This window comes from Corticium candelabrum, chromosome 12, assembly GCF_963422355.1.
Source record: "Corticium candelabrum chromosome 12, ooCorCand1.1, whole genome shotgun sequence".
NCBI lineage: Eukaryota > Metazoa > Porifera > Homoscleromorpha > Homosclerophorida > Plakinidae > Corticium > Corticium candelabrum.
In genome coordinates, this window is record NC_085096.1 from 5684755 (window position 1) to 5697254 (window position 12500).

Here is a 12500-nt window from a genome sequence, read left to right on the forward strand (position 1 = left end):
ACCCCGTTTACACCAGCACGCATAGCAGCCGAGCCTCACCAGTCCAGCATTCCAGCCCACGTTTACATGACACACTCAGAAGAAGGAAGCCAATGCGTGTCATCAACATGCGTTAGTTACTTCAGCTTGACAAAGGACAACTCGTGTTAGCTCACGTTTGCAACGGACAGAAGCCAAGCTGCTCACATTTTTTCTCTATGGCTTTACAACAGTCATATACAGAGTGTGCAGGACACATACGAGACATCGTACTATTTATACGAGACGTAGGTCTATCGCCAGTTGTACCAAATGAGCATGCGCGGCTCGTTTTCCAGCATGCTACGTGTTTACACAATGTACTTGAACTGAACCAGCCCACTATGGTCCGAGTAGAAATACTGAGCCTAGCTGGCATGGCTCAGCTCGCGTTTACATGTACCATGAAACCAAGCCAGCACGGGCTGGCCCTCTTACAAATGCTCGTGATAAAGGGGTATAAGAAGCAGGCTGGTAACATATGCAAACAAAGATTGTAGCCACATACCTTGCCATACAGGCAAGCATGCAAGCACAGACAAGCATGCAGTAGAGCAAGCAGGCACACGAGCAAGCAAATAAGTTGACATGCAGACACTCAAAAACACGGCTATGCAAACAGGCAGGGAGACAAGCAAGAAAGCAAAACGACAGGCAAGCAGACAAGCAGGCAAATCCACAGGCATAGAAGCAGCTACATAGCCAGGTAAACACTCCAACAAACAAGCAACAGGCAGGCAGGCAAGTGAACAAGCAAGTGGGCAGGAAGGCAGTCAAGCAAGCGGGCAGGAAGGCAGTCAAGCAAGTAGGCATACATACAGGTGAGAAGGAAGATGAGTATACGAGCAAGCAATGAGACATACAAGTACAAAGAATATACAGACACCACAACACATGCATACACTCACAAACAAACAAACAAACAGACAAACAAATGTGTACACGTGTACATGTAGTGACCAAAGTAGAAATATGGCTAATTACATAAAAGAGAGGACACCGGTCAAGACCCCTTCAACAAGTCACTAGCCAAACAGACAGACACACAAACAGATAAACAAACAAACAGACAACACACAAAAACAAATACACCCAACGATTTTAATAAAAAATTTACTAGCAAACAAATGTCATTTTGTTAACATCTAATGCTCACACCTACACAATGCAGGAATCCACAACATGAAACATTACACTACACATAAACTAAAGAATAAATAAACATTACTAAATATGACAAACAACTGTTAATAGAATAGATAAATAGACAATTAGAGTACAAAACTCTCAATCTAAATTTACTGTAAACTAAAAAAAGAAAGATGAATGTGCTGTGTTAGTATCAATACATGCAACCACATTATACTTAACACAAACACACAATACATACTTCTATTGCTTAATTCATTACTAAACTAAGAAATAAAATTAAAAATTAAATTTATGGTAAGATAAAGCTCATAGTTACTCACTCGCTGCAGTATACTCTTTGTTGTTCAAAGTACGTTCCAGCCCAAGGGCTTCTTGTAAAACCCTCAATGCATCTTCCAGCTTCCCTTGCTTACTCAGACATATTCCAAGTTCATGAAGAGCTAGAGACACAAAAACACGACCGTCAATGACTCATCTCTTCCAGTCCTAGTCTCCCTTCACAGTCTGTTACACTTTCCCAACAAGTTCACTGCTCAACAGAGACTACAGACTAGACATAGTACATCTAAATAAAAACTCATCATAATAGACTGATAGACAGAAACCAGACAGACAGACAACTAACTGACAATGAGACAAAATGTTGGCAAACAATTTGTGGTAAACAGACAGACAACACACAGACAGAAGACACACATGCAGACAAACAACCAGACAGATACACAAGCAAACAGTTGGTTTATTCATCCTTATTCTACGGTGCATCTATGACCCCTGCCAATACAGTCTACAGCAGGCAGACAGACAAACAGAAGACAGACAGACAGACAGACAGACACAAACAGACAGACAGACAGACAAGCAACAAGCAGACAGTCAGACAGATAAACAGACAACCAGTCAAAAAGAAAGACAGTAGACTAATACCCCATTTACACGAGCACGCACGGTGAGCCAAGCCTCACCAGCCCAGTATTCCAGCCCATGTTTACACAACACACTCAGTAGAAGGAAGCCAATGTGTGTCATTAACGTGCGTTGGTTACTTGAGCTTGAGAAAAGACAACTCGTGTTAGCTCACGTTTGCAATGGACACAAGCCAAGCTGCTCACATTTTTTCTCTACGGCTTTACAACAGTCATATAGAGAATGCGTAGGACACATACGAGACATCGTACTATTTATACGAGACGTAGGTCTATCGCTAGTCATACCAAATGAGCATGCACGGCTCGTTTTCCAGCAAGCTACGCGTTTTCACAATGTACTTGACACGAGCCAGCCCACACTGGACTGGCCAGTAATACTGAGCCTAGTTAGCATGGCTCGGCCCGCGTTTACACGAAGCTGAGCCAGCAAGGGCTGGCCCACTTACAAGTGCTTGCGTAAACAAGGAATAAGAAGCAGGCCGGTAACATATGCAAACAGAAAGCTAGGCACACAGCTTGCCATGGAGGCAAGCATGCAGGCACAGACAGGCAGGCAGTTGAGCAAGCAGGCGCACAAGTGAGCAAATCAGCTGACATGCAGGCACTCAAAAACACAGCTATGCAAACAGGCAGGGAGACAAGCAAGAAAGCAAGACGACAGGCAAGCAGACAAGCAGGCAAAAAGACAGGCACGGAAGCAGCTATGTAGCCAGGTAAACACTCCAACAAACAGGCAACAGGCAGGCAGGCGAGTGAACAAGCAAGTGGGCAGGAAGGCAGTCAAGCGAGTAGGCATACATACAGGTGAGAAGGAAGGTGAGTACATGAGCAAGCAATGAGACATACAAGTACAAAGAATATACAGACACCACAACACATGTATACACACACAAACAAACAAACAAACAGACAAACAAATGTGTACACGTGTACATGCAGTGACCAAAGTAGAAACATGGCTAATTACATAAAAGAGAGGACACGGGTCAAGACCCCTTCAACAAGTCACTAGCCAAACAGACAGACACACAAACAGATAAACAAACAAACACACAACACAAAAACAAATACACCCAATGATTTTTAATAAAAATTTTTTTACTAGCAAACAAATGTCATTTTGTTAACATCTAATGCTTACATCTACACAATGCAGGAATCCACAACATGAAACATAACACTACACATAAACTAAAGAATAAATAAACATTACTAAATATGACAAACAACTGTTAATAGAATAGATAAATAGACAATTAGAGTACAAAACTCTCAATCTAAACTTACCGTAAACTAAAAAAGAAAGATGAATGTGCTGTGTTAGTATCAATACATGCAACCATATTATACTTAACACAAACACACAATACATACTTCTATTGCTTAATTCATTACTAAACTAAGAAATAAAATTAAAAATTAAATTTATGGTAAGATAAAGCTCATAGTTACTCACTCCTTGCAGTAGAGTCTTTGTAGTTAGGGCCAAGAGAATGACGAAGCTCAAGAGCTTCTTGTAAAACCGTCAAAGCATCTTCCAGCTTCCCTTGCTTACTCAGACATACTCCAAGTACATGAAGAGCTAGAGACACAACAACACGACCGTCAATGACTCATCTCTTCCAGTCCTAGTCTCCCTTCACAGTCTGTTACACTTTCCCAACAAGTTCACTGCTCAACAGAGACTACAGACTAGACATAGTACATCTAAATAAAAACTCATTATAATAGACTGATAGACACAAACCAGACAGACAGACAACTAACTGACAATGAGACAAAATGTTGGCAAACAATTTGTGGTAAACAGACATACAACACAGAGACAGAAGACACACAGGCAGACAAACAACCAGACAGATACACAAGCAAACAGTTGGTTTATTCATCCTTACTCTAGGGTGCATCTATGACCCCTGCCAATACAGTCTACAGAAGGCAGACAGACAGACAGACAAACAATCAGACAGACAGACAGACAGACAGACAAACATAAGACAGACAGACAGACAGACAGACAGACAGGCAACAGGCAGACAGTCAGACAGATAAACAGACAACCAGTCAAAAAGAAAGACAGTAGACTAATACCCCATTTACATGAGCACGCATGGTGAGCCAAGCCTCACCAGCCCAGTATTCCAGCCCATGTTTACACAACACACTCAGTAGCAGGAAGCCAATGCGTGTCAGTAACGTGCGTTGGTTACTTGAGCTTGACAAAAGACAACTCGTGTTAGCTCACGTTTGCAATGGACACAAGCCAAGCTGCTCACATTTTTTCTCTACGGCTTTACAACAGTCATATAGAGAATGCGTAGGACACATACGAGACGTCGTACTATTTATACGAGACGTAGGTCTATCGCTAGTTCGTACCAAATGAGCATGCACGGCTCGTTTTCCAGCAAGCTACGCGTTTTCACAATGTACTTGACACGAGCCAGCCCACACTGGACTGGCCAGTAATACTGAGCCTAGCTAGCATGGCTCGGCCCGCGTTTACACGAAGCCAAGCCAGCAACGGCTTGCCCACTTACAAGTGCTCGCGTAAATGAGGAATAAGAAGCAGGCCGGTACCATATGCAAACAGAAAGCTAGGCACACAGCTTGCCATGGAGGCAAGCATGCAGGCACAGACAGGCAGGCAGTTGAGCAACCAGGCAAATGAACGAGCAAATCAGCTGACATGCAGGCACTCAAAAACACGGCTATGCAAACAGGCAGGGAGACAAGCAAGAAAGCAAGACGACAGGCAAGCAGACAAGCAGGCAAAAAGACAGGCACGGAAGCAGCTATGTAGCCAGGTAAACACTCCAACAAACAGGCAACAGGCAGGCAGGCGAGTCAACAAGCAAGTGGGCAGGAAGGCAGTCAAGCGAGTACGCATACATACAGGTCAGAAGGAAGGTGAGTATATGAGCAAGCAATGAGACATACAAGTACAAAGAATATACAGACACCACAACACATGCATACACACACAAACAAACAAACAGACAGACAAACAAATGTGTACACGTGTACATGCAGTGACCAAAGTAGAAACATGGCTGATTACATAAAAGAGAGGACACGGCTCAAGACCCCTTCAACAAGTCACTAGCCACACAGACAGACACACAAACAAACAGACAACACAAAACAAATACACCCAATGATTTTTAATAAAAATTTTACTAGCAAACAAATGTCATTTTGTTAACATCTAATGCTTACATCTACACAATGCAGGAATCCACACCATGAAACATAACACTACACATAAACTAAAGAATAAATAAACATTACTAAATATGACAAACAACTGTTAATAGAATAGATAAATAGACAATTAGAGTAGAAAACTCTCAATCTAAATTTACTGTAAACTAAAAAAAAGAAAGATGAATGTGCTGTGTTAGTATCAATACATGCAACCACATTATACTTAACACAAACACACAATACATACTTCTATTGCTTAATTCATTACTAAACTAAGAAATAAAATTAAAAATTAAATTTATGGTAAGATAAAGCTCATAGTTACTCACTCCTTGCGATATCCGCTTTGTTGTTCAAAGTACGTTCCAGCCCAAGGGCTTCTTGTAAAACCCTCACTGCATCTTCCAGCTTCCCTTGCTTACTCAGACATACTCCAAGTACATGAAGAGCTAGAGACACAACAACATGACCATCAATGACTCATCTCTTCCAGTCCTAGTCTCCCTTCACAGTCTGTTAGACTTTCCCAACAAGTTCACTGCTCAACAGAGACTACAAACTAGACATAGTACATCTAAATAAAAGCTCATTATCTACAACACACACACACACACACACACACACACACACACACACACACACACACACACACACACACACACACACACACACACACACACACACACACACACACACACACACACACACACACAACAGACAGGCAAACAGACAGACAAGCAGACAGACAGATAAACATACAACCACACAAAAAGAAAGACAAGTAAAGACAAGGAGGCAAGCCAGCACACAGCCGACCATGCAAGCACAAAGACATGTGGGTAGTTGAGCACACAGGCAAACTGCAGGCGAGTACACAAGCAGACATGCAGCCACTCAAAAACTCACCCATGCAAGAAGTCAGGCAAGCAAGCAAGAAAGCAGGACAGCAGGCAAGCAGGCGAACAGGCAAACTGACAAGCAAGGAAGCAGCTATGTAGCCAGTTGAACACTCCAACAAAGAGACAGACAGGCAACAAGCAGAGAGACGAGCAAGCGAGCAAGCATGCAGTGAAAAGGCAGGAGGGCAACAATTTTAGTTCCACAACTAGTTAATATCAATAATAATCAATAAATTATTAACTAATTAATTAATAAACAAATGTTGATAGAAGAAATAAATGTACACTTTTAGATAGAAACCTCCAATTTATTATCTAAATTTCCTCTAGATACTGTAATCAATTACAATAGATATTGACGTTTTATATTACGTTTACAATGACCAAGCCAATAGAGACCGACCAGACTAGACAGGTATTCCCAACAAGATGTGAATCGTTGAACAAACCAGCATGCATTTACAGTGCTTGTTTAGAAGGGAGCCAAGTAGGTGTGACTCATTGTCATGTGTCCTTGTCACGTGGTAAAACATGGACATCACAGCAAATGCTTTCCCGTGTGTTCTTTTTGAAAGATGGCATTGGGTGTGTAGACAAAGTGGCTCATGAGACTACAGACTACAGGCAATGGAGCTATTCTTTACAAGCGTTTGCAGTCTAGGAAACGAGCAATGCTACTCACTGCTCTTGATGATGACTGCTGTGTCACAGTTTGTGTCCCTAGAACAAGACGAACAATGAAAATGGATGCAATAACTCGTCATCAGACCACGCCATGTCCAACAATACATAAGCTGTGCATGCCTTGTCCATATCTGAGTGAGCCATCCAGCATACTCCCGTTAACATGGCTCAATAAGACCATGCTGCACCAAGCCAGCTTGCTTGATTTTAATGAGCTGAGCCAGCAAGCTCCAACCACTCCCAGCTTGGCCCGGTCACATTTACACTGGCATGTTCGACCAGCAGCACTGAGCTGGTGTGGTCTCAACCTGGTTGAATGTGCCAGTGTAAACGAGGTATTATAGTGAGAGGAACTCATAATAACGAAAGCAACAAATATGATTATCTGAGATACTTACTGGCAGCAAGATTTGATTTATTTCCTGGAACAAGATTTCTTTTAATATTTAGGGATTCAGTCAGTAATCTGAATCCTTCCTCACACTGCCCTTGTTCAGATAAGCAAAACCCCAAACAATGAAGTGCTGTACAAACATAAACAATAAATATCAATGATCTCACACAGATACCCGCTAACCAGCAGGTGAAGAAGATGGAAACGGAAATGGTCTGACTACGTGTGACTACTAACCATGTGATTTGTGTGCGGGCCCTGGACTAGCAGCAGCGGAGTCATACAGCTGCAAGACACGCCGGTATGATGCCTCTCCTGCTGCGTAGTTTCCAGAATTTAGATATTTCAGACCAGTTGTAATCTCAGCTGCAAATAAACAGTAAAACAACTACTACTTTATTATGTTCTTCTCTACAAACATACCTTTAGCTTCTTCTAACTCCATATTGTCGTTCTGCGACCTTCAACCTCCGCGCCTCAAGCGCGCGCATAGAAATGTCTATAAAACAGTTTTAAAATCACTATTCGGTATCTATTACGATATAGAACAAAACTCAACTCTTACTGTTTCTATCAGTTATTGATAAAGGAAGGTGGAAAGAAGGATAGAACAAGCCAGCATGCAATAAGATCTGAAATAGCTACAACTAGCCAATACTCGCAGAGTTTCTGCTGAAGGGGGCGAGTCACTACGTAAGCACAGCGAACGGAAGTTTTAATAGTCGAGTCCTCAAAAGGGGTCCCGGCCAGACGAGGTTAGCGCATGTGCTGCCCAGTCGACATCGCACTCGTCCGGCAGTGTCGCGTAACGATCCGTTGATCCGTTCGGCCGCTTTGCGTGCGTCTCCACGAAGCACCGCCCCGACCCTACAAGTCACGCCCAATCTGTTGCCCGAGCGTTGGCATATGCACGAGACGATACTCACAATGAGAGTTCAACAATGGACCAGACTAAAAACTCACTTTTCAGCTGATAGTCGACCGCTTTGTTGCTGTGGTTTGCAGTAAAAGATTTACGCATGCGTGTCACACAGTCGCGGACATGCGAGAGGCCGACCTTCGCAAAGAGCTAGGCGACCGCAGTCTCGACAAAACCGGCAACAAGGTTATTCTCGTTGTGCGTTTTGCCAAGGATTGTCTTTCACGCCGACGCGTGTGCGTCGTTCTGCACTTATTTTGCAACTTCTCGTCAAGGCACTGGCTGTAGAGGGGAAATCGAGTTGAAGGAGAGCGATATCAGGCGTTAGGAAGTACGAAAGGTGGAAAAACCACGTCGAGAACGAGAAGCAAATATCAGAGTAATTATCCGCAAATTTGGGGACGCCGTTATGTTGATTTTGCTGTTTAGAAGACGCGGGCGGAGACAGTGGAAAGACAGAGAAGGTACACGCTTATATCGCGACGAAATGTGGATATTCTGTGGGTAGTAGAGTGAGGATACCGGAAGTGGAGGTGGGGAACAGGCAGCAGGTAGTGGGATAGGTAGTCTAGGAACGTGAGGAATAGGATGGCAAGAGCATGTTGCTGTTTGGGTAGATTACATGTAATGAGAGTTGACAGCAACAGGATGTCTGTTGCAAGTAGGAAAGACAAACAAGACGTCAAGCTGCAGCTGACAAAGAGAAAGCCGTTCATGCCAAGAATGAAGAAGTAGTAGATCAAGAAGACAATCCTTTAGAAGTAATTCTCGTGGAAGAAGATGGAGGTAAAGTGCCATCATTGTCTAGTGACAATGTTAACACAAGACGGTTAAGATCCAGCAGTGAGCCAACAGAGAATAGAGAAAGAGTTAAGAGAGAACAAGACAAATGCGTCCCGATTGACTGGCTTACATTATGAATTGAGATGCGAAAGTCCAGAGTCTGAAATTAGAGAATCAAACTTACTTATTGATGAGGACTATGGCGAGATGAAATCTGAAGACATGGATGACATTATCATGCATGGTGAAGACGTTCTCATTGAAGTTGCCTAGGGAATAGAAAGCGAGCACGTGGAGTATGAAGATGGAAGTTCCAAACAAGTTATTGTAGTGAGACGTTGACCTGCAATTTGTTTTATTGCATTTGTGGTAAGTTGTAGTGTCCTTCGTTCATTGGAAGGTTGAAGAACTGTCTTCTCAGGATCCTGTCCCTCAGGAATGTTTCCTTGTATGTACAATAGCTAGTCAGTAGAGGAGAATATTTTACTGTAGGTTTTCCTGCCTGGTTGTTTGTATTGTCTGTTTCTTGTATATTTGCATCCACATTGCACGTCTGATGACTCTGTTTCAACACATTCTTTTCACAGAGATTACTCGGCTAATGTGAAGAACCTGGTGCTGCTAGTGCAGATGGACTGGCAGGAGACAAAGGTTTCCCATATGAATGTGGACCACATAGAACTCCAGGTCCAGCAGAACCCATTGGACCAACCGGATGTGACGAAAGTCGAGCAGATCTTATAGAATGTGGAGCACAGTGAGATGGGAGAGCAGCAGGAGTGTCAGGACAAACTGGAGCAGAAGGCAGTGCAGGACTCGAGGGCCCATAAGGTACACGTGGTGAGCATGGACAACTCGGCCCCCTTGGTCTACCGGAAAGAGTCATGCATCTGCTGCATATGTTGTTCCTGTATGATCAACACACAACAAGCACGGCCCTGCAACCTAATAAAGGGATACAGACAGAACAGATGAAAAAGTGAGAATTCATTCAATATACTGTAAATGAAGCTGTGTTTACACCCTTGCTTCCACAGTTATGAGCCTGAACACCATGCACGAATGATCTACGTCCGACGTATGTCGGTATAGTACGGGTCAGACAGACAGATCAGATCGGCGTGCCAACATAGTCTCATGTAGCCAGACACTCTCCGCCATCATACTTCCGGCCTATCCCTATCTTGGATGCTGCCGGAAGTATAATGGCAGAGTTATGATGAAAGAATGTCTGGCTACGAGAGACTAGTGCCGGCGATGTCGGACGGACTCGATTTCGACTGGTTTGTGCGTTTGCTTGCACTCGACTCGGGTGGACTTTTCCATCACTGAAGTTACTTCATGCTCTAGACAGGAAGTAGAGTCGGTTGCCAGAGCAACCGTGAAATTCCACTCAGCCGAACGGATGAACTTGATTTCCACTACCTACCGCATGCGCTCGTACTTGCATCGCAGGGTACCCCTCTTGAGGACTCTAGTGTGGTGGACGCACGCAAGTTTGCATCATGCTCTAGACAGGAAGCAGAGTCGGGTGTAGAGGCATACATCAATTATCGGACATTGCCCATTATCTGACACTGGTGTACAAAAACCAGACGAAGCTTTCTTGTATCTAAGACATGAATGTAGAAAGTTCTCACACGGTAACATGACGTGCTAGATTCAGCTTGATCACTTGGCGTATTGCTGTTCACGGTGACAAAATAGAACTTCCGCTGGCTTTTGCTATCGACGGTACGACAGTTCACTGTCTGCACCTTGAAATAATAGGTACGTACATGTCTCTTCTACTCGCAGTGATAACAGCAGATCGGCAGCTTTGCATGTTGCTCTTCAGAAAGCTGGAGAGGAGGGGTGAGTCTTGTTCTCTAATATCAGACACCCGAGTTTGCTTGATGCGAGTGCAATATAGGTGAAGAATTATGTTAATGTTGACTGCAGACGTCTACTAAATGCCCACCGAACACGGAAAGTCTTTGACTCGTCTCCGTATCAAACAAAAGAAGTATTTGGAGAGAAAGGTAGACCTTGAAATGACTCCTATGATACTTGTATTGTCAATATAGATGCGGAATAGACAACTACGATCGCAAAAAAGCTGTGTTCTAGATGTCAAGGCGACATGTATGATGCGACAGTAGGGTCTGGCTACGTGAGGCTATCTACTACCGCCGTCTCTAGATTCATTTGTTCGCGAACGATGACGATGTTCAGGATGTGCTAGATGACGGAGGGCTATAAATGTTCTCAGTTTAGCACCTGTAGATTCATTCATTTGTTTGTGGACGGCCATATCTAGCTAATTCTTTCGATACAGAGACGAGTCAAAGGCTCTTCATGCTCGTCAAGCATTTACAAAACGTCTGCAGTCAGTATTAACACAATTCTTCACGGTTCTCGCCTATATTGCACTCATATCAAGCAAACTCGGGTGTCCGATATTAGAGAACAAGACTCGCCCCTCTTCTCCAGCATCCTGAAGAGCAATGTGCAAAGCTGCTGATCTGTTGTTTTCACTGCGAGTAGAAGAGACGTACCTATTATTTCAAGGTGCAGACAGTGAACTGTGGTACCATCGAAAGCAAAAACCGGCGGCTGTTCAATATTTGATGGGTGTGTCCGATATACAGGAAAAGCAGCGGAAGTTCTACTTTGTCACCGTGAACAGCAATACATCAAGTAATGAAGCTGAATCTAGCACGTCGTGTTACCGTGTGACTACTCTCTACATACATGCCTTAGATACAAGAAATCTTTGTCTGGTTTTCGTACGTCAGTGTCCGATATTGGCTTTACAAAGTCCCTTTTCTGATAGGCTCATAGCTGAATAAATGCAGTTACAAAGGTGCGATCAGTGCTTTCACACACACACACACACACACACACACACACACACACACACACACACACACACACACACACACACACACACACACACACACACACACAAACACACACACACACACACACCATTGAGCATAGTCATACATGTTCAGCTACACGTAACTGTAAGCACACTGTGGAAGTGGCAGCAATCTCCCAAACTGTAGTTTCCACCAGCTAATAATAGGTAATTACCTGAGGCCCGGTTATCTGGGCTAAGGGTATAGTAGTGGTCTGATGTGTGACTGACCGTATTTATACTTGATTATTGCAGATGGAAATGAAGCTATTCCGATCAATAGAAGAGAAGCGGTTTCGTTACCAACCAATAGATGAACGTGATGTCATCATAAGGCTTCAACTCTCTTTGTTTGTCAGCTGTGCTATGAGAATTCAGCCATCAATAAACAATTCAGATTGTAGTGGTACTCCTTCCCACCATTTAGACATGTCCATGTCTGTCGTTGATTACATCATCAATACCCAAACCTACAGATACAAATAGACATTGCAGTGTCCATCCCTATCATTAGGTCGACAACCTTCCACTGAAGTGTGACAAAGCTTGAAGGCAAAAGCTTGAAGACAAAAGCTTGAAGAAAAAGGATGTGGCACCCAAACTGGCACCCTAA

At 43.4% G+C, this 12500-nt stretch overlaps 1 protein-coding gene and 1 long non-coding RNA gene across 3 annotated transcripts in view; one reads left to right on the forward strand and one right to left on the reverse strand.

Annotated features, from left to right (window-relative positions):
- Positions 1-1359: 1359 nt before the first annotated feature.
- LOC134188185 (kinesin light chain 3-like) lies at positions 1360-8278 on the reverse strand. 2 transcript variants are annotated; one of them, XM_062656388.1, is made up of 7 exons: positions 8247-8278; positions 7707-7782; positions 7521-7649; positions 7288-7413; positions 5636-5755; positions 3556-3681; positions 1360-1610 (listed from the first exon to the last, which is right to left on the reverse strand). In XM_062656388.1, the coding sequence occupies exons 2-7, from the start codon at positions 7726-7728 to the stop codon at positions 1483-1485; spliced, it is 651 nt and encodes a 216-aa protein (XP_062512372.1). In that variant the 5' UTR covers positions 7729-7782; positions 8247-8278; the 3' UTR covers positions 1360-1482. The 2 variants fall into 2 exon arrangements, with proteins under 2 accessions (XP_062512372.1, XP_062512371.1); XM_062656387.1 differs by lacking the exon at positions 8247-8278 and adding an exon at positions 7849-7961.
- A 46-nt stretch (positions 8279-8324) lies between these two features.
- The window catches only part of LOC134187828 (uncharacterized), a 6339-nt gene continuing 2163 nt past the window's right edge, over positions 8325-12500 (forward strand). The window contains exons 1-2 of the long non-coding RNA XR_009971170.1: positions 8325-8666; positions 9573-9672. This is a non-coding gene — a long non-coding RNA (uncharacterized LOC134187828). The remainder of the gene's footprint in view (positions 8667-9572; positions 9673-12500) is intronic.

What these genes read in the sequence shown, in the direction of transcription:
- LOC134188185 (XM_062656388.1), bottom strand. Translation starts at nt 7,728, where the DNA reads ATGGAGTTAGAAGAAGCTAAAG. An exon ending in GGAGTTAGAAGAAGCTAAAG is followed by an intron (nt 7,650 to 7,706) that starts GTATGTTTGTAG and finishes GTTTATTTGCAG; the next exon opens with CTGAGATTACAACTGGTCTG. An exon ending in CAAAGCGGATATCGCAAGGA is followed by an intron (nt 3,682 to 5,635) that starts GTGAGTAACTAT and finishes TTGTGTCTCTAG; the next exon opens with CTCTTCATGTACTTGGAGTA.